The 18796-nt window shown below is 35.8% G+C and overlaps 1 protein-coding gene across 1 annotated transcript; it reads left to right on the forward strand.

Annotated features, from left to right (window-relative positions):
* The first annotated feature begins 885 nt into the window (after positions 1 to 885).
* Positions 886 to 18200, forward strand: LOC145673934 (UNC93-like protein). The gene is made up of 4 exons (XM_081743746.1): positions 886 to 1978; positions 11964 to 12171; positions 15331 to 15493; positions 18195 to 18200. Exons 1-4 carry the CDS (start codon positions 1327 to 1329, stop codon positions 18198 to 18200), a joined length of 1029 nt encoding a protein of 342 aa, XP_081599872.1. The 5' UTR covers positions 886 to 1326.
* Positions 18201 to 18796: the final 596 nt, after the last annotated feature.

Below are 18796 nucleotides of genomic sequence, written 5' to 3' on the forward strand. Positions count from 1 at the left end.
ATTGAAATAGCATTTTACAAAATTATGTGTGAAAAACATTTGGCAGGCGGTGTTCGTTATCACTGATGCACATCGGAAGAAGTTCTTTGAAGTTGGCAACCACTCTTTCCAACATAGTTCTGTCGGTTATGACAACTTCCACCCGAATAACTTCCTTCAGGTTTTCCATTGTACAGGACATACGCTTGCTTACATGTACCTTAAGGTAATTTCACAAGAAATAATCGCACTTGGACAGGTCAGGAAAAGAGGAGGCCAATGAATGTTCCGAAATGTGAAAATAAGGTGACCAGATAAGAGAAAGCGAAGAACGGTCATTGATTCTCTAGTTGTGTGGGTTGTTGCCCCATCCTGTTGAAACCACACATTGCGAATGAGAACATGTTTTCATAATTAAAGTAAGAAGTTGTCGATTATCTCGATATAGCTCTCCGACTTCACAGTAATAACATTTTTATTATCATCGTCGGAAAAATAAAAATCGATGACAGCAGTTTTGCCTATAGTGCATCAAACAGCCATTTTAGGTCTGTTCAGTGGTCTTTCGGGTAATACTTTGGAAGTTTCAGAAGCCCCATAGCGGAAGTTCTCTTGATTCACAATGACATTGGGATGAAAATGGGCGTCATCACTCATGAACAAATGGAGGAGGTTGTAATTTTGCTTAATAAAAAGCATCTATCTCATGTACGCAGTTCAGTCTCTGTGCATAACTCCCGGGCTTCAACTTCTGCACAACGGCAAATATGTGTGGGTGGAAAATTAGCCCTAAAAGCAAAAGAGGCTGACCTAACTAATGTTGAGGCCAAGTTCACACGAATGCCTCCGAGCGTGTCCGCGCAGCACAGCTTGTATGACCTTTTCCTTATTTTCGGGTGTACGTGCCGTTCGTGTACCGCTGCCATCTTTTTGTTCATTAGTGTACCTCGTGTACGAAGAGCTTTCACCCAATGTAGGAAAGTGTTACGAGTGGAAATAGCTAGATTTCTGTAGATATTTAAATGTCCGCGAAACTCATGCTGAACTGCCATGATAGAGTCGTCATTCTTGACGAAACTGTCATAGGAATAAGCACGGTGTTTAATCATCTACGATTCCATGAGTTAGTCTCAAACGAATTTCTTTTAATGCAGAAACTAACATAAAATAACTGACAATAAAATACTAAGACTTCACGAACCAAATGACATCTTCCATACTTCTGTCGTTCCATCTAGTGAATACTTTCAGCCATTTTATAAACGTCCGTCCTCTCTATCCCATCCTGTATATGTTTCATTTACATAATGGTTGATACATGTTAATACTCAATACTATATTTTCAGCATGGATCTTCCACGAACAAGCCAGAAGAAAAGGGTATCCTTTGCGGATGGAGAACTACCAGGACTTCCAAACCACAGCTTTACAAATCTGGCTTTCAAACTCGACAATGCGGAACCTAACAGTGAATCACAATTGTGCAAAATTGGCGTCAGTTTGGCTGACGTTCTACCACGGGAGAAAAAGAGAATCTTACAAAACACGTCAATATTGTTTGTTGGGGTGTTGTGTCTTTCTACAGCGTATCACGGAGCTTTAGACCTCCAGAGATTCAACACACTGGAGGACAGATTCCGCATAGCATCTTTCAAGGGGATCTACATATCTATGTTAATTGCCTCTATTATCCTTCCAACACTCGCAATTAAACGATTCTCGTGTAAAAAGACTTTAGTATTTTCTATGTTATGTGTTTTTCCATATGTGGCAAGTCAAATATACCCCAAAATTTACACTTTGGCCCCAACCGCTATTGTTTTGGGGCTAGCCATGGCACCATTGTGGGTTTCGAACTGTATGTACGTTGCTCAAATCAGCACAGCTTATGCAAAGTTGGTCCAGCGAAAGGAAGATGATGTAACTCCATGTTTCTTTGGCTTCTTCATAATGACCTTCCAGGGTTCCAAGATAATTGCCAACGTCATAGTGTCTTCAGGTAAATAATAAGATACTTTAGCTTTACATAACGGTCAAATTCTCAAGAGAACCATCTATTTTATAGATCTATTTTATAAACACTATTAGAACTGTTACCATAACAGATAGGTTACAACCAATCATATTTCCAGTTCAAAATATAATAATACTCATGAAGACGATATTGTTTCACAAAATTTAAAAAATACAAGTTAAGCTTGAAGTAGCTAGACATTTATATATGGAAAGATGCTTATAGAGACCTTAATACTTCGGGAGCTTAAGTCCTTCTATCTTCTCTGAGGGCTACTTTATTTAGTCTTATATAAGGTTGTTCAGAAGGCGCGCCGGTTTTGGATTGTCTGGTAATTTATTGTTTCTCGGTTGCCGACATTGCTTTGTATTGTTGCTCTACCCACAAACATTCCGATTGTCGCCTTAGTCCGATTTTCTCGAATTTCTTCATTCTGTGTTTAGCCATGGACCAATTTATTATAGCGCAGCGTGCGCTAATTGTGAAAACCTTTTATGAGAACGGAGAAAGATATGTAGCAACTGTCAGGCGACTTCGCGCGGTTCTAGGGCGAAATGAGGCACCGAATGAATCAACAGTTCTCAGACTTATGGAAAAGTTTATTGAAACGGGTTCAACAAGGAACATTAAAACTCCTGCGCGTCGTCGCAGTGGTTTTTCTGAGCAAAACATTGCGGTGGTTCATGACAGTGTGGTTGTTAGTCAGGCAGTCATAGCGAATTTCACGAACAGAGTTATTGCATGGCATTGCAGTAGAGGAGGTCATATTCCCGATGTCATTCACCATACCTGAAATCGGAATTTGTGATGAACATGTTTATGAATTTTGTTAGTGTGTTTTGAAAAAATATAGTTCATAATTTCATGTAACAAAACCGGTGCGCTTTTTAAATAATCCTTTATATGGCAATTTCATAATTTTAAAATCTCTTAATCTTATATAAAATAATATTTTGATAAAACGATTCTGGAATTCTCAGGTTACTATATTCTCAGTTTAATCAACTTTGTAATTTTGCAGAGCACGTGAAAAGTAGAGTTGTCAATAATTCACTATAACTGCTCATCTAGTCTTATACTGGTTGTTTCAACAATTTCTAATTTTGTTGAGGATCTTATTAGTGCAGTGGTGTCCTTCTCTAAAATGTATGTGACTCTTTTCTAGAACAAAGTCCAGGAACTCCTGTACAATCATAAGTGTAAAAATTTAAAGATATTTTATCTCAAATTAATCTATAACAGACCGTTGGCTCTGTTGTAGATTCAAGTCTATCTCTACAGCTAAGAGTTAAGGGAACTAACTCTAAGCTCAGAGGTCGAAGTGAGACAGTATGTGGTGGTACCGTCGGTATACCGCCGATTTTCAGTGATGACGGCATACCGCCTCTGGTTTTTCAGTGATCAAGACATACCGTCACTGAACAGTAGATTCTAAATACCTTTAGAAAATCCATTTTTATACACATTAATTGACGAATAGCTTTGCACTTAAAAAGATTTTATCTGTTATGTAGAACTAATTTCTAAGTTGACAAGATCGTCATTTTTGCTATCTTTTCCTACCTTTTTATTTATAAAAGTAGGTGTCTTCAAAGAAGTTCGTCTGTTTATATTTTGATCTGCCATATTGAATTGTTTGTTTCTTATGTATGTATGTGTCTTCTTGCTCTAATGCATATAAATGTCATATTTTGAGCATGGGTGGATTTAGGGATTGTCTGCTGTGGGAGGCGGATCTTCCAAGGGTTTGGAATATCCCCCAGTCGAGTAGGGTCCAGGGATTTTTCCGCAGGAAATTGTTAAGATAGAAACTAGGTATTTGATCATTTTCGTGCAGAATTCTCTCTAATACAACATAAGGGGATATTTTTTTTTTAGAAAGATGTTGGCAGGGGATCAAAGTCTAACCATGCACCCCCCCTGTAACTACAGAGATGCTTTCCAGTGGTTTTCCGTCATTATGTATATAGAAATACAATCTTTTAGGCAACATACTCTCACTATTTTTCAACATTTAGATAGCCAGTATTTCGAGTCAGAATCGTAATAAAACATACTGCCTCTGCTTTTTTTCCCACTTCGAACACTGTCTAAGTCCCACACTGCCCCCCAAACATTTACACATGGATTAGTATGTTATTTATACCATTCAATTAAAAGTAAGAAAGAAACCTTTCGACTGCTGACAGTGCTGGGTAATCATGCAGCAATATTCAAACCTATTTTCGTGTTTGATCTTTTCAGTAAGGTCCTTTCTTGTTAGTTACAGAATCACTGTTCGCTTTGTTCTTTTCCCATCTCTTCTATCTCACTGAAAACATAATTACTTCATCAGATTTTTTTTATTTTTCAGAACCACTAAAAATTACAACAGTATAAACATAACCAAATAATTCTTCTCAATACAGAAACTTCAGCAGAGTCACGAAACTCTTCCTAATGTGGACCGGAGGGTGGCCGAGTTTGTGAAAATGCCGGGTTATCGGGAATGGAGTTAAAAAAGAACAAGTATGAGTGTTTTTCTCAGAAAATACAGTACTATACTTATATGTATTGGTTGCTTGAGAATACAACAGATAATAAACTACCCAATTACCCTTAAGAGCCTGCCTTACTTAAAATAATCCAAAATTTACTATTTTTCTTTTGCTTGTTTATTCATAAGTGAAAGGAGATAATAAAATGCAACTTACCATAATAATAGATAATGTTATTCTACAACAGAAAATATGAACCTGAAGAATGTTCAGTGTTGCCATCCATATAAATTATTGTGTTGCCAAAATAACAATTCCCCTAAAATATAAGTTAAAGCAGCGACTAGAGGAATGAACTCAACTGCATTTGATTACGTATCATGTTGTTTTGGTTTGTAATAATCAAAATAGTTTTAACATACAGTTATTAAAATTAAATAATAATGTTATTTAAAAAGTAGTTCACAACAAACCAAAAGAACATGATACATAACCAAATGTAGTTGAGTTCATACCTCTAGTCGCTGCCTTAACTTAGAATTTAGGGGAATTGTTATTTTAGCAACAGTGTAATTTATATGGATGGCAACACTGAACATTCTTCAGGTTCATATTTTCTGTTGTAGAATAACATTATCTATTATTATGGCAAGTTGCATTTTGTTATTTCCTTTCACTTATGAATAAACAAGGAAAAGAAAAATTGAAAATTTTGGATTATTTTTAGAAAGGCAGTCTCTTAAACAAAGGAAAAGTACGTACCGTATGAAGGCATAGAGCCTTTACTATACATGAATATGAAAATTAATGAATACACACTGTACAATAATTTACCTGATAAGACAGACCTCAGAAAAATACCCGGGAATGACCTTGAACGTTTTTTTTTTTCTAGGGATGGCCACAAACTTTCGGTTCCGGTGGAACAGGTTCTTTGAGATTAGGTTTTCAGAACCGTTTCCAGACCTGAATCCCAAAACCCGGTTCCAGAACCGGATCTTAGGAACCGGTTCCAGACCTTGATCTGAAAACCCGGTTCTAGAACCGGATCTTAAGAACTGGTTCCAGGCCTGGATCCGAAAAACCGGTTCCAGAACCGGATCTTCTAGAACTGGATCCGTTCAGAGCCTGAAACCGCTTCCACCAGGAACCGGTTCTGGCCATCCCTAGTTTTTTTCGCCCTGCCAGGGCGTGGTCGAGTTATCCGGACTGCCGGGTTATCCACTGTCGAGTTTTAGGGACTCTATTGTAATTGTAAAACTCAGTAACGAAAAGCCTAAAAGCCTAAAACTAGTCATAACATAAGAAATCTTACGTACCTCAGTTAACTTACATCTGAATTGTCATATCCTCATAATACCAATGATCGTTGCGTCTTAATGAGTTTATATACAGATAACTATCAAAATAATGGAAACAGCATAAAATATGCAACTTACCTGATTAACACAGCTAGAATTCGTCTTTAAACAGAGGCATGTAAATCATGCATGGTTTCTAAAGGAAGGTTGTATCATTTCTTATGCAATGCAGCATTCAGCTCAGTAAGTGAGAGTGGAGGAAAATATCTACTCCCGAATTTGAGCTCTACAGCTGACCTTAGGTGTTCAATATTGTTAACGTCTGAGGATTGGGCGGGCCACGGAAGGTGTAGTTCATCCGTATATTCATGTAACCATGCGTCAACAGATCCAGTAGTGGGAATTGGCATTCTATTAACTCGAAAATTTGTCATTGTTGGGAAGCAACATCTGGAAAATAGGATGCACGTGGTAATGTAGGATGTCAACTTAATCATTGGGAGTAAAGCATTCTCTGAGCTTCACAGCACAAGTAATTTATTACGGACAATACACCATACCATGGCAGATTAACCGTAAAAAACTGATGTCAAAGACACCTTGTACACTTGAATTTTATTGAACTTCAATACAGGATGTATCGAAAAGGACTTTACAACTTAGGAAATTCATTATTTATTTATCTTACAGACATGGTTTCGGCGTCATTTTATAGCAAAATACATCAAGTTTTTTTTTTTTTTTTTTTTTTTTTTTTTAAATCTTATAAATTAAGAGGTTCAATATGGCTTTCATTGGTGATGCGTTGCACATCCCATCTGAAGTGTCGCTCTGCAACGCCTTCAGATGTTCTGGGACGACCTGAATATTTGTTGTGTTTTACCGAACATCTAGTTTCAATAGAACACTTATGCCTGAGAGATTCAATATGGCTCCCATTGGTGATGCGCTGCACATCCCATCTGAAGTCTCACTTGCTCTGCAACGCCTTCAGACGTACAGGAACGACCTGAAGATTTGTTTTGTTTTATCAAACACCCAGTTTCAATAAAACACTTACGACACTGATAAATAATAGGCCTACTGGGAGGATCTTTACCATACTTTGTACGAAAATTACGTTGCACAGTTCTCGCAGACTTGGATTCTTCAAACCAAAACATAGCTTGGGACCCGTAAAGACAGCCATCTTTGCTGCAACTGCCACTAGCGCTGGCGGTGTCTTGTTTCTGAACTAGTCTACTACGGAGTCAAAAGTTGATGTATTTTGCTATAAAATGACACCAAAACCATGTCTGTAAGATAAATGAATAAATCAAGATGAGTTTTCGAAGTTGTAAAGTCCTTTTTGATGCCTTTCGAAATGCAGGACCACAACATATTTTCCGGAAACTAAATCACAAACAAAAATACTAAACTTTAATAGTATCTCCTTTTCTGCCTTCCGTCTCTTTATAATTGCATCAGGGTCTGGTAAAGGATTAATAAATCACCTGGCTACATTTTACAAAATTGGCACTGCAATACTGTCTTCCATAAACCCTGTTGTTTCTTGTTGAAATGGAGAAAGAAAAGAAATATTTAGTATGAAACGTTTAAAAATGGAAAAATGTAATGGATCTGAGTAGCTGTTGGCTACAATATGAATTAGAAATTGAACATTTGTGTAAAATTATGAATATTGAAAAAAAAAAAAAAAAAAAAAAAAAAAAAAAGTTGTTGAACTGCTCAACTGCATTTCCACTTTCTTTGACGGCATAACAAATTGAAAACAAACCATATATACACATTTAAAACGAACTACCTACAAGTAATTTTATGGTTTCTCAAGGTACTCACGCTTAACCCCACATTCTCATTCTACCAATTTTTCTATCACCACTCACTTGCCTTAATCATCCGCCTCTCTTAGCCGAGTTCACGGTTCAATGCCGACTTCACGAAAGTTCTCCACTGACTTCTTTCCTTAGTTAACTGGATCCAGTTTCTACTTTGTATTCCTATTTCTGCGAGATCCATCTTAATATTGTCCTCCCATCTGCGCACATGCCTCATATTCTATAGAGAACTTATAATTGGTGATTCAGTAGTAGAGTGATCACCTCTGGTACGAGGAATCTCTGGTTCGATCCCCGGCCACGCGAGTTTGTGGTGGACATCATACCTGTTGGTTTTCTGGAGCTTCTGCCGTTTTCTCCTGCATTCTAATTCTTTTAGTTCTTTTATAATTATTTACTTTAATTCGCCATAATTCCTACACCATATGTGAGAATGAAACTATAAACTTTCTTTTCGTAAGAAAACTTATAAAATGCTATGAAAATTTAAATTCGATTAGCAGTTTGCTGACAAGTGAGCATATAACAAAATCTACGAAAACAATTGTAACACACAATTGTACTGTATATATACCATAAAATATTGAAAAATATTATACACACATACAAAAATACACTATAGGTTCATTCGCTAAATACTTCATCAGATAGGGGAAGGAAGCCTATTCAGATTTTATTTTTTTAAAGCATAGTGCTCATCTGGACGCTTTGCAAGTGTTTCTCTACTCTTTAAATTCACTTTTCTCTCTACTTCTTACCATCCCATCTGATAAAAAATTTAACGAAAGAACTTCTGATGTAATATTTAGTGTGTGAGATTATTTCCACTACCCTGGTAAGTAATTCACTTTTTTCCATTTCGGAATTCATTTTCTTCAATTGTATATGTAACAAAGATAGATATGTTCCTATGTATGTTAAGGAGTCATTATTTAGTTTGATTTCGCTTTGGCAACTCCATTACAGGACACCACTCTCTTAGTTCTCACAATTTTCCTTTATGAGGTCGTCACTGCTAAATTCAATTCAAATAATATTACTTATGATCATGCCTTTGAATTCTAAAATAATTTTAGTTTAATTCTACTTTGCCATCAATTTATTCAGGTCCGTTACACATTTCCAATATGGTCTATAATAAATGATATCATTGAATATCCGATAGAAAATTATTGAAAATGTTCTAAACTATTATAAAATTGGTGACAGGTATGACAAGTAATTTTTATACTCACTAGATGAATCTTCACGAAATTCCGTGTTGATGAATGTGATCCTGACCATGCTCCTCAGTCAAGAAAACCCATCAATGTTAATGAGGGCAAAATGAAGGTATTGACTGACTCAAACCAATATTACACTACAGGAGAGAACGTAGAGAACACAAATCATTAAGCATTAATCACTCATGTGTTGACAACCAACCGGAAAAGATGGGATACGTAAGGAAGCTTGACGTTTGGGTCTCTTATGAACTCATAGAAGTTCATTAGATGAAGCATATTGATGTACGCGATATGCTCATTAAATGTAAGGAAAGCGATCCTTTATCGAAGTTATTCATAACTGATAATGTATACAGTTGCCATAGCCAAAGAAGCATTCAACAAGGAAAGACCACTGTTAAATAGCAGCCTTAATATTGGACTAAGGAAGAACTTGGTCAAGTTCTATATATGGAGTATTTGACTTTATGGGTCCGAGACTTGGACATTACGGAAGTTAGAGAAGAAATATTTAGAGAGAGACGAAAAGTGATCTTGAAGGAAGCTGGAGAAAATAAAATGAACAGAGAGACAAAGGAAGATCTTTTAAAACGGATAGGAGAGAAGAGGACGCCTCTAGCCATCATCCTTCGTAGAAAGGCCAATTGGATTGGACACATCTTGTGAAGAAATTGTCTCTTTGATATCTCCATAGAAGGAAAGATGGAAGGAAAACGAGAAATAAGAAGAAGAAGAACACAAGTGATCGATGATTTTAAAAATAGAAGAAAATATTGGGAGTTAAAAGAGGAAGCTGAAAATCGAGAAGCATGGAAAAAAACATTTACAGGCCCAAACTGAAAATTAAGAAGAAGAAAAGAAAAAAAAATATTCATTGGCCCCAGGATATGCCAAAAGGCAGAATACTTAATAATAATAATAATAATGTATACAGCAAAATAGTATACAAACGGTCCAGATGCTGACATAATAATTCGCCTCAAATGAGAAATCAAAGTAACATTCGTGAGAGGAATGTTATGCTTTACATGGTGGTGTTTTAAAGGTCGGGTTTTCGAGTTCCTACCAAGAAAAAAAAAATCAATTGGGATGTATACTACTGGCGATTGAACAGTTTAAATGAATGTATCACCAGAAACCTCTAGGGCTCATTATTCATAAGGCAGGTGTATTCCATGACACAACGCGAGACCACACATATGTTTGGTCACTCATCAAAAATTATTGCAACTTGGATGAGGTGTGTAGCCACATCTAACCAACTTGCTTGACTATGTGCTTCAGACTTTTACTTGTCTCTTTTCAAACTCCTTGCGTGGTATAACTTTTCATTCAGATGATTCTATAAACGAGCAGTTTGTTCTTTTTTTTCTGATAAAGACAGGCCCTTTTATGAACAAGGAACTATGAAGCTGGCTGAAAGATGGCAAAATGTTACTGAACAAAACGGGAAATATATCATTGATCTTTGTTTATACAGGGTGTTACAAAAATTTGCCACGATATTTTGAGAATGAATTCCTCAGATCAAAATAAGAAAACAAAGTTCATATGGTTCTGCGTTCGGAAGTGCATAGTTTCGTGGATATAGGGTGCCGAAAACGTGAAAAAATGAACTTTAAAGGTCCGTAGTTCCACTACTATAGGACCGATTGTAGTCGCGTCAAGACATCACTGAGGAACTAGTATGTGAACTATCTAAATATCCATCTTTCAGAACCTCCGGTACTTGCACAATCATTTTTAGACAAGCTGTTTGGGAATACTTGATCACTCTCCACCTACCTCTCTAAAAATTAGTGTGCAAGTACTGGAGCATTGTTAAACATGGATATTTGGATAGTTCATATACCAGTTCCTCAGTGATGTCTTGACCTGACTACGGTAGGTCCCATAGTAGTGGAGCTATGAACTTCACGTGAAATTCACTTGTTTCATGTTTTAGGCACCCTACAACTCCGAAACAATCTACTTTTGAGCACAGGCCCATATGAACTCTTTTCTTATTTCAATGGGAGGAATCTGTTCCCAAAATATTGTGACATATTTTTATAACACCCTGTATACATATATAAATAAATGGCCATTGAAAACATAGAAAATATAACTTATGTCATGAATTATCTGGCAAGCCAATAATTTTAAGAAGAATTTTAGGAATGATCCAAAAATAGATCAAAAGATTGCGATCTTGACCAATAATTAGATGTTGGAACAGGAGCCACAAAATTTTTGAACGGCCTCTAGATAAATCGAGTTTCCGTATATTTTACGGAACAAGCACATCAAACTGAGTTAAGTAGTAGTTCTGGTTTGGATACACTATATGCAGTTCTCCAGATATAAGACGTACAAGAAAACGTTTGGTTAAATGAAATATATTGGATTTTTTGGATCAGGGGCCACAAAAATTTTAAATGGCCCCCAAATCGAGATTTTGTATTTTTTTACGGAATAACCACACCATACTGAGTTAAGTGATAGTTTTGCTTTGGCTACAGTATATGTAGTTATCGAGATATAAAGCGTAAAAGAAAATTTGTAATTGAATGAAAACCATTGGATTTTTTGGATCAGGGGCCATAAAAATTTTGGATGGCCCCTAAATCGAGATTTCGTATTTTTTTACGGAATAAACACATCATACTAAGTGATAGTTTTGGTTTGAATACACTATATGTAGTTCTTCAGATATAAGACGTACAAGAAAACGTTTGATTGAATGAAATATATTGGATTTTTTGGATCAGGGACCACAAAATTTCTGATTTGCACCTAAATCCAAATTTCATATTCTTTACGGAATGAGCACATCATACTGAGTTGAGTGGTAGTTTTGGTTTGGCTGGAGTTTGTAGTTCTCCAGATATAAGGCCTAAAAGAAAATTTCTGTCTGAAATATATTGGATCTTTTGATCCAAAAAATGTGCACGGAAACATGCATAATTTGTAACATCACGTATTTGTAAGGTAAAACAATAAACAGCTACAAGATTTTGTAATATTTAAATTTCCTAGAAAACTTGTTTGAAACGAAATAGGGTTACAGAATCATATCCTATGTACTAGTCGTTGTTAGAGGAATATTTTAGGTAAAGAAAGTGTTTATTTGTTTTGTTTGTTGTTAGTGATTAGCACCTTCACTACCTCCAGTAATAACAAATCCGAAGAAAATGTTGAAAAGTGTGGAGGAAATTTTTGCCAAGAAAATGGGACGATTCAAGAAGCTTTAACACCTCCGACAGTGGTTGAGATAAGAACCGTTCTTACTATCTTCATTGGATGTCTTGTTGTGGCCATCTTCCTTGTAGGAGTCTTCTTGGATCCTCTCGAAAGGTAAGTTGTTTGAATTTCGGCTGAATTTTTGTTCCATTTATCTTTATTCACATCTCCGAAACGATTTCAGATATCAAATTGCTATAAACGGAATTACAGGACCTTATGCAGAGTCGTTTTAACGTATGATTAGCGCTATACTAATAGTTTGACTAACGCATGGTTATCAGAAGTGTATTCAGAATCTCTGATTTGCATGTAGTAGTTGACTAAGGTAATTACATGAGACTAATTAATTTAGAGCAGAGGATATCCTGATTTATCCACAATAATACAAAAGCAATTACTTACCTGTCTTTCTTTCTTTCCTTTCACCTCATTGGATGAATTGTAGCAATGGAACCAGTTTTCTGAGGAATACATGCAACTGATCGATAAATTGTCTTCCCTTATAATTACAACATAATTCTTCTATTGTCCCTAATATTAATTGACTATTATTCCTCCTGTAAATACATCCAACAGAAATAAGTTATATAGAACTCAATTTCGTAACTATTTATAAATTGTTGTGATGTCAAACCACAAAAGAAAACGGGAGCCGCGGTGACTCAGTGGTAGAGCGTTCACCTCTGGTGCATGGGATCCCTGGTTCGATCTCAGCTCGCGCCAAATGAGATTTGTGGTGTACAAACACCGTGTGTGTGGGTCTACTCGGGATTCTCCCGTTTCCTCCCACTTTCTTCTTCCACAATTTACATTCATTCTCATCATCACCGTCTTCGGTAGCCTAGCCTGGATAATTGTGGGACGTAAAACTCAAAGATGTCATTTTCAGAAAAGAAAATATTAGGAATTTCGTATTTCATATATATTCATTTTTACAAACTACGCATCCATACGTCTAGTTTTCCGTTATTGCCACATTTATTTTTCTCACTCGAGGTATTGCGGTCATATTACTTAATCAAACCCAAATCATCTTATTAGCTGTGCTCAAAGTAGACTCTGAATATCAAGAGAACACCTTCCTTAGTAAAGAGGTAATACGTTAGTAAATAATCGCATGACTAAAGCTTGATTAACTAATTCTCCCTGAATACCACCCATGATGTTTACGTCTACTAAAAACCATCTACTTGATTGGATGTCCTAATTATTTAATATATTATTTTCTGGAAATAAAACCATCTGAAAAATATCAAATTTTCAATCTCTTGTAACTTTCTTTCTACTTATTCGAAATCCGACATCTCAAGATCATAGTGTTCGAAACTAAGGTACTATGTGCATTGCTCCGTCCGTCTCACTTCCATTATTACTATTGTAGACAGGCAATTTCTCTCCCCCGTGCAAGTATGCTATCCCATCATGAGCAACGAAGGAGAGGAAAATAGCACTCGTACTCAGACAGGTCTAAGCACTACAAATACAATCTCGTTATGTCTTTTTTCTTTAAATAATAATCTATTATGTTAGAGAAGGATAAAGTAAACACATTTGCAGAGGAAAGATGGTAATCCTTTTTATAGAATTCAATGTCGAACTTCAATCTCAATATATCAATTTTGAATTCCATTGGAACTAGCTCTTTTACCTTTATTTCTTTATTTTTTTCTACATCCGTTAAAAAAATTTAAAATAAAACTTGTTTCCACCTTCAATGACAAGAAACTTGTTTGTGACAACGACAAGACGAATTTTCATATCAAAACTGTGATAACTAACTAAATGGAACAGGTGTCTGCTACTGTTCGAGAATTGAATTGTTCTATTTGACAAAAATCAAACAACTCATGCTGGGATTTATTTGACCATTTGCTTTAGCACCGTCCATGTGACATTGAACTAATGCGACCTAAACATGATTTGTGAATGTAGTATTCAAATAGAAGGTCAGCTTAGTAAATGTAACTAACATCATTATGAAATCAGTTTGCAACAAGAAATATTTATTTTAAATAATATAGTTATGACAAATTTAGCTGCTTCTGCAAATGCACGTGTTGTGCAGATAGTAGGGACGGATCTGTTCTAAAGGTCTCCAAAATTTTGTGACTCAATTACGTCCTTAACATTTAACACTGAATAGTAAATGTGGTATTATAAGATTTTATTAAATGTGTAATACATGACCTGCCTTTTATTAAATGTGTAATACAACATGCTTAATTTACCGATACATACAGTGGGTCATATATACTGCATATATTAGTTTATAAGAAAATGTTACATTTTACAAATTCATTAATACTTTAAAAGGAGTTAGTGTCAGCCAACTATACAATTTACTTTTGATTTTTTCCGGTTTGGTCGCTCACTCGAAAAAGTGTAACAAATTTTTTAGGTCATCATCCTGAGTGAGCTTTTCTTGGGTTTTCCTCATTCACACCAGACGAATGCCGGAATGGTGCCTAAAATGCAGGTCTCAGACGTTTCCTTCCCTCCGCATTCGTTTCTTCCTTCCTTCTTCTCCTGGCTAATCGAGGGACGTCACTTCTCATACTTGACGATCTTAAGAGGCCCCATCACTGCGAAATTAAAATATCGCTAATTTTACAGTAATGATGTGATATCTTCAAATAGATAAAAGATTATCAAAATGTGGAACAAGACCTCCCTAAACAATATCATTTTGCATGAGGTACCGTTATCATGAAACACCTAGTTGCTTTCCGTGTGCAGCTATTTAGAAACGCGAAAATAAATTCCGATTTTCTAAATGGCTGGAAATCGAAAGCAGATAAGTGAGTCGTGATAACGGTATCCCACGTAAAATAATATTGTCTAGGGAGGTCTTGTTCCACTTTTCGATTATCTTTTATCTATTTGAAGACATCACATAATTAGGGCCTACTGTAAAATTAGCGGTATTTTAATTTCACAGTGATGAGGCCTCTTAAGAGTGTATTTCGGTAATACGCGGATATATGTGTAAATAAATACATAAATAATTCCAAATTTATCAATGAACATGTGTTAAATACAGTCTTGTAAACTATGTTTGGTAGATCTAGTATCATGTATGTCTTGTTGACAAAGCATAGTAGACCCCTTTGTCTGCATAAATCAATGTCATGGGTTATGACTATAATATATTGTTATCACAATTATACTTATTAAGTCGTTTCATATTCTAGAGTAAAATGGCCAATGTTTGTACCTAAACATTTTTTGTAAACAAATAAGCAAGTAAGTAATAAATAATATATTCCCTAGATATGGAGAAAAAGATAGGAAAGATGATGATGGACCTAGAACATGTTTTACACTCCTTATGGCTACTGGACTTCACATGAAGGAACTTTATCAACTACTTTTAATTCCACTCACACTTATTGTTGGAATGGTAGAAGCTTTTGTCGAACTTGACTTTCCACTTGTAAGTACTCATATTTTAAATAGTTTCATTTTCTGTAAAGTACAATTGTTTCTTTATTTATTTATAAATGGAAATTAATAATGCTCAATAATTTTCAAAATGATTTTTTAATCTCATTTTGAATTTAACTAACTAACCTGGGGGGGGGGGGCGAAATATCCATTTTCGTCCCTATCATATGACGACAAACTAACTGGAAGCAGGAAATTTAGGAAAGCAAATGCCTAATTTAAAATTATGTGTTAAGCAAGTGATCCGTAATAAGGAAAGATTGTATCAATTTGACATGAACATATATTTGAAAAACAGTTCGAATATGTGGTTGTGATGTACAGTAGCGTAGCGTGGTATTCCTAAATGGGGATGCCAAAGTTAGTCACTTGTGCGACACAATACTACTAAAATTAGCAATACATAGCTATACCGATGGGAAACATAAGGTTATAAAAAATATAGAAGGGAGGCCCCCTAATTGGTGGCCTAGTGGGGCATACAGAAGCAAGTCCATGGATTACGTTAGAAGCCAATAAGCAGTTGTCTCAGCTTCTTCTTGCCACTATCGTTGTGACGAGAAAACTCGGCCCCACTGTTGTACAAACATTGTTTCCAGCATAGTTCCCATGGGCAGCTTCTTTCTCCCCATACCATACTACAATCTCGTTCTTCAAAAAGTCGCCCCTACAAATTTGTCATCTTGGGTCCGGAACTCAGTCCCCCATTCGTGAATATGGTCCTGAGTGTATACGTATATCATTTGAAGATGGAAATAGAAAGCACTTAAACCAACTCTGGGGGCCTGTTTCTGTGTATGTATTTCGTTGTCAGATATCCAGATACTGAAGGCAGGGGCGCAAAACTGTTTTCAACATTCGGGGAACGGGTAAGACCGTTTCCATTTTTTTTTAAAGCGATGTTCAAAATATTCATGAAGTTGAAAAACAATGCTGTGGAGGATCAGAAGAGCAGAGTTATCTTCAACATTGGGAGGAGGGCAGATTTGAGGGAGGAAAGCATATTTGAGACTTATTCTGGGGGAGGGGAGATGAGACTCATATTACGGTAGATGAATCTGATTTCTGAGGTGAACCTGTTGTATTTATATACCGGGCGATGTAGATGAAATTGTGATACATATCAGTATTACAAATCAGTACCGTGAACACATTCTGAAATCTGAATACATGTATATTTATAATTGATATGTTTCTATTTACGCATCCACAATGATATACATTAAAATTTTAGGACACTTGTTTTGTAATAATATAAATAATGACTTCCCCAAAACTATGAAAAAAATTAACTATGTATGGTGCAACAATACTCTTATTTGAGCAAAATGATGATGATCTCAGTAGCATTATAGGAATCGTTACAGGAATTAAACAAATAGTAGAAAATAGACTAACAATAATTATTGACAATGAAATATTAAAGAATATTATTCTTTTTTAAAAATGAAACAAGTCAAGGGACCTCAATTTCATCTCACTTTCCTTTGTGGCATTCGGATACAAATCATCACAATTTCAAATCGGATGGAGAGGACATGTCCCCCTCATCTCTCCGGGATATGTGCCAATGACTGAAGAGCCCAAGCAATCTTTGCGAGGGGCGGGGAATGCTGGCTCTCTTGGTCTACCAGATCGGTGACCGTGATGCTTGTGTGTGTGAGCTCCCTCAAAGAGTTCCTGGCCACACCACTGGACATACTATGTATTTATGATGAAGATTAATAGTTTGCCTTTAATTACGATTAAATTACGATGCATTTAATTACGATAAAGCATAACTATTTTTATACTATTATTTACATAACCGGCATGCTTCAAAAAGGCATTGAAGTAACCATTTCTGTTTTGTTCTGTCTCCTTGATGTTAGCGCTCGTACGTTCTGTACAGAAACTATAACTTAATTCAAGATATATAGAGTTGGAAATACTTGAATACGCCAGCGTATATCTAAAGCAAAATGTTGAGTTGCAAGGGGTGTAGAGGAGTGAAAAGCAAGTAGTTGCGCATGCGCATTCGAGAGCAAGCAGACGAAAACCCCGTTGCTTGCAGTAGGCCTGGATGCCCAAGGAACATAGCATACGACAAGAGGAAAGACAGAAAATGTGTATCTGAGTGACGCGCATGCGTAGGTTCCACTTATCAAAGTAAGGCGAGAGAGCACATCCAGAAGATTGCAGTGGAAATAATTGTGATAATTAGAAGTAAACAATTTATATACAATGAAATACGTATTTTTTGTTATTAACAGGGGATGCCGGGCATACCGGCGTTCCCTTACGCTACGCCGCTGTGATGTAGCCAATCCTTTATTTTGTTTTCCGTGTGTTGTTCGGGGAAGAGGGTCGCAAGCTGGACAAAATCTGCTTTATGTTTATAATAAGTTAACTGTAGGCACAAACAACTTCATTCTAAATAACTCTCTCTCTCTCTCTCTCTCTCTCTCTATATATATATATATATATATATATATATATATATATATATATATATATGTGTGTGTGTGTGTGTGTGTGTGTGTGTGACTGTAATAAAATAATGTTATTTGTGCCTTTACATGTACTTTTTTTTACGGATATGTGCTTATTTATTGTGTACGCTTTGGCACTACCATATCATATACTCACGAGCCGCCACTGATATCGTCTGCTTGAGTTGATATTTATAAACTATAACATGTGATTTACAGTTGTAACATGTGCTCGAAGAAGTAATACACACTCAAAGGCGGGGATCCTTACAATATACTTAAGAGTCTTCATCCCGGTGAAATTAAAATACCGCTAATTTTAGAGTAATTATGTGACATCTTCAAATAGATAAAAGATAATCGAAATGTGGAACAAGAGCGCCCTAGACAATATTATTTTACATGAGAAACCGTTATCACGACTCACTTATCTGCTTTCTATTTCGAGCCATTTTGAAAATCGGCATTTATTTTCGCGTTTCTAAACAGCTGAAAACGGAAAGCCACTAGGTGACTTATTATAACGGTACCTCACGCAAAATAATATTGTCTAGGGCGGTGTTGTTCCATATTTCAATTATCTTTTATCTATTTGAAGATATCACATAATTACTGTAAAATTAGCGGTATTTTAATTTCGCCGGGATGAAGACTCTTAACATACATTTATTTTTTTTTAAGTTTTTCCATACTTACACGTAGCATAGTGTATGAGTCTAATGATATCATAAAGGATATGCACATACTAACACAACATACTGGTTACTTTGAATGTTAAGATCTAATCATTAAATTTCTTAAAATATATGTAATAACTTTCC

This window comes from Thermobia domestica, chromosome 17 (genome assembly GCF_964235325.1).
Source record: "Thermobia domestica chromosome 17, izTheDome1.hap1.1, whole genome shotgun sequence".
NCBI classification, from domain to species: Eukaryota; Metazoa; Arthropoda; class Insecta; order Zygentoma; family Lepismatidae; genus Thermobia; species Thermobia domestica.

What these genes read in the sequence shown, in the direction of transcription:
- LOC145673934 (XM_081743746.1), top strand. Translation starts at nt 1,327, where the DNA reads ATGGATCTTCCACGAACAAGCCAGAAGAAAAGGGTATCCTTTGCGGAT. An exon ending in CAACGTCATAGTGTCTTCAG is followed by an intron (nt 1,979 to 11,963) that starts GTAAATAATAAG and finishes GTTTGTTGTTAG; the next exon opens with TGATTAGCACCTTCACTACC. An exon ending in TTCTTGGATCCTCTCGAAAG is followed by an intron (nt 12,172 to 15,330) that starts GTAAGTTGTTTG and finishes TATATTCCCTAG; the next exon opens with ATATGGAGAAAAAGATAGGA.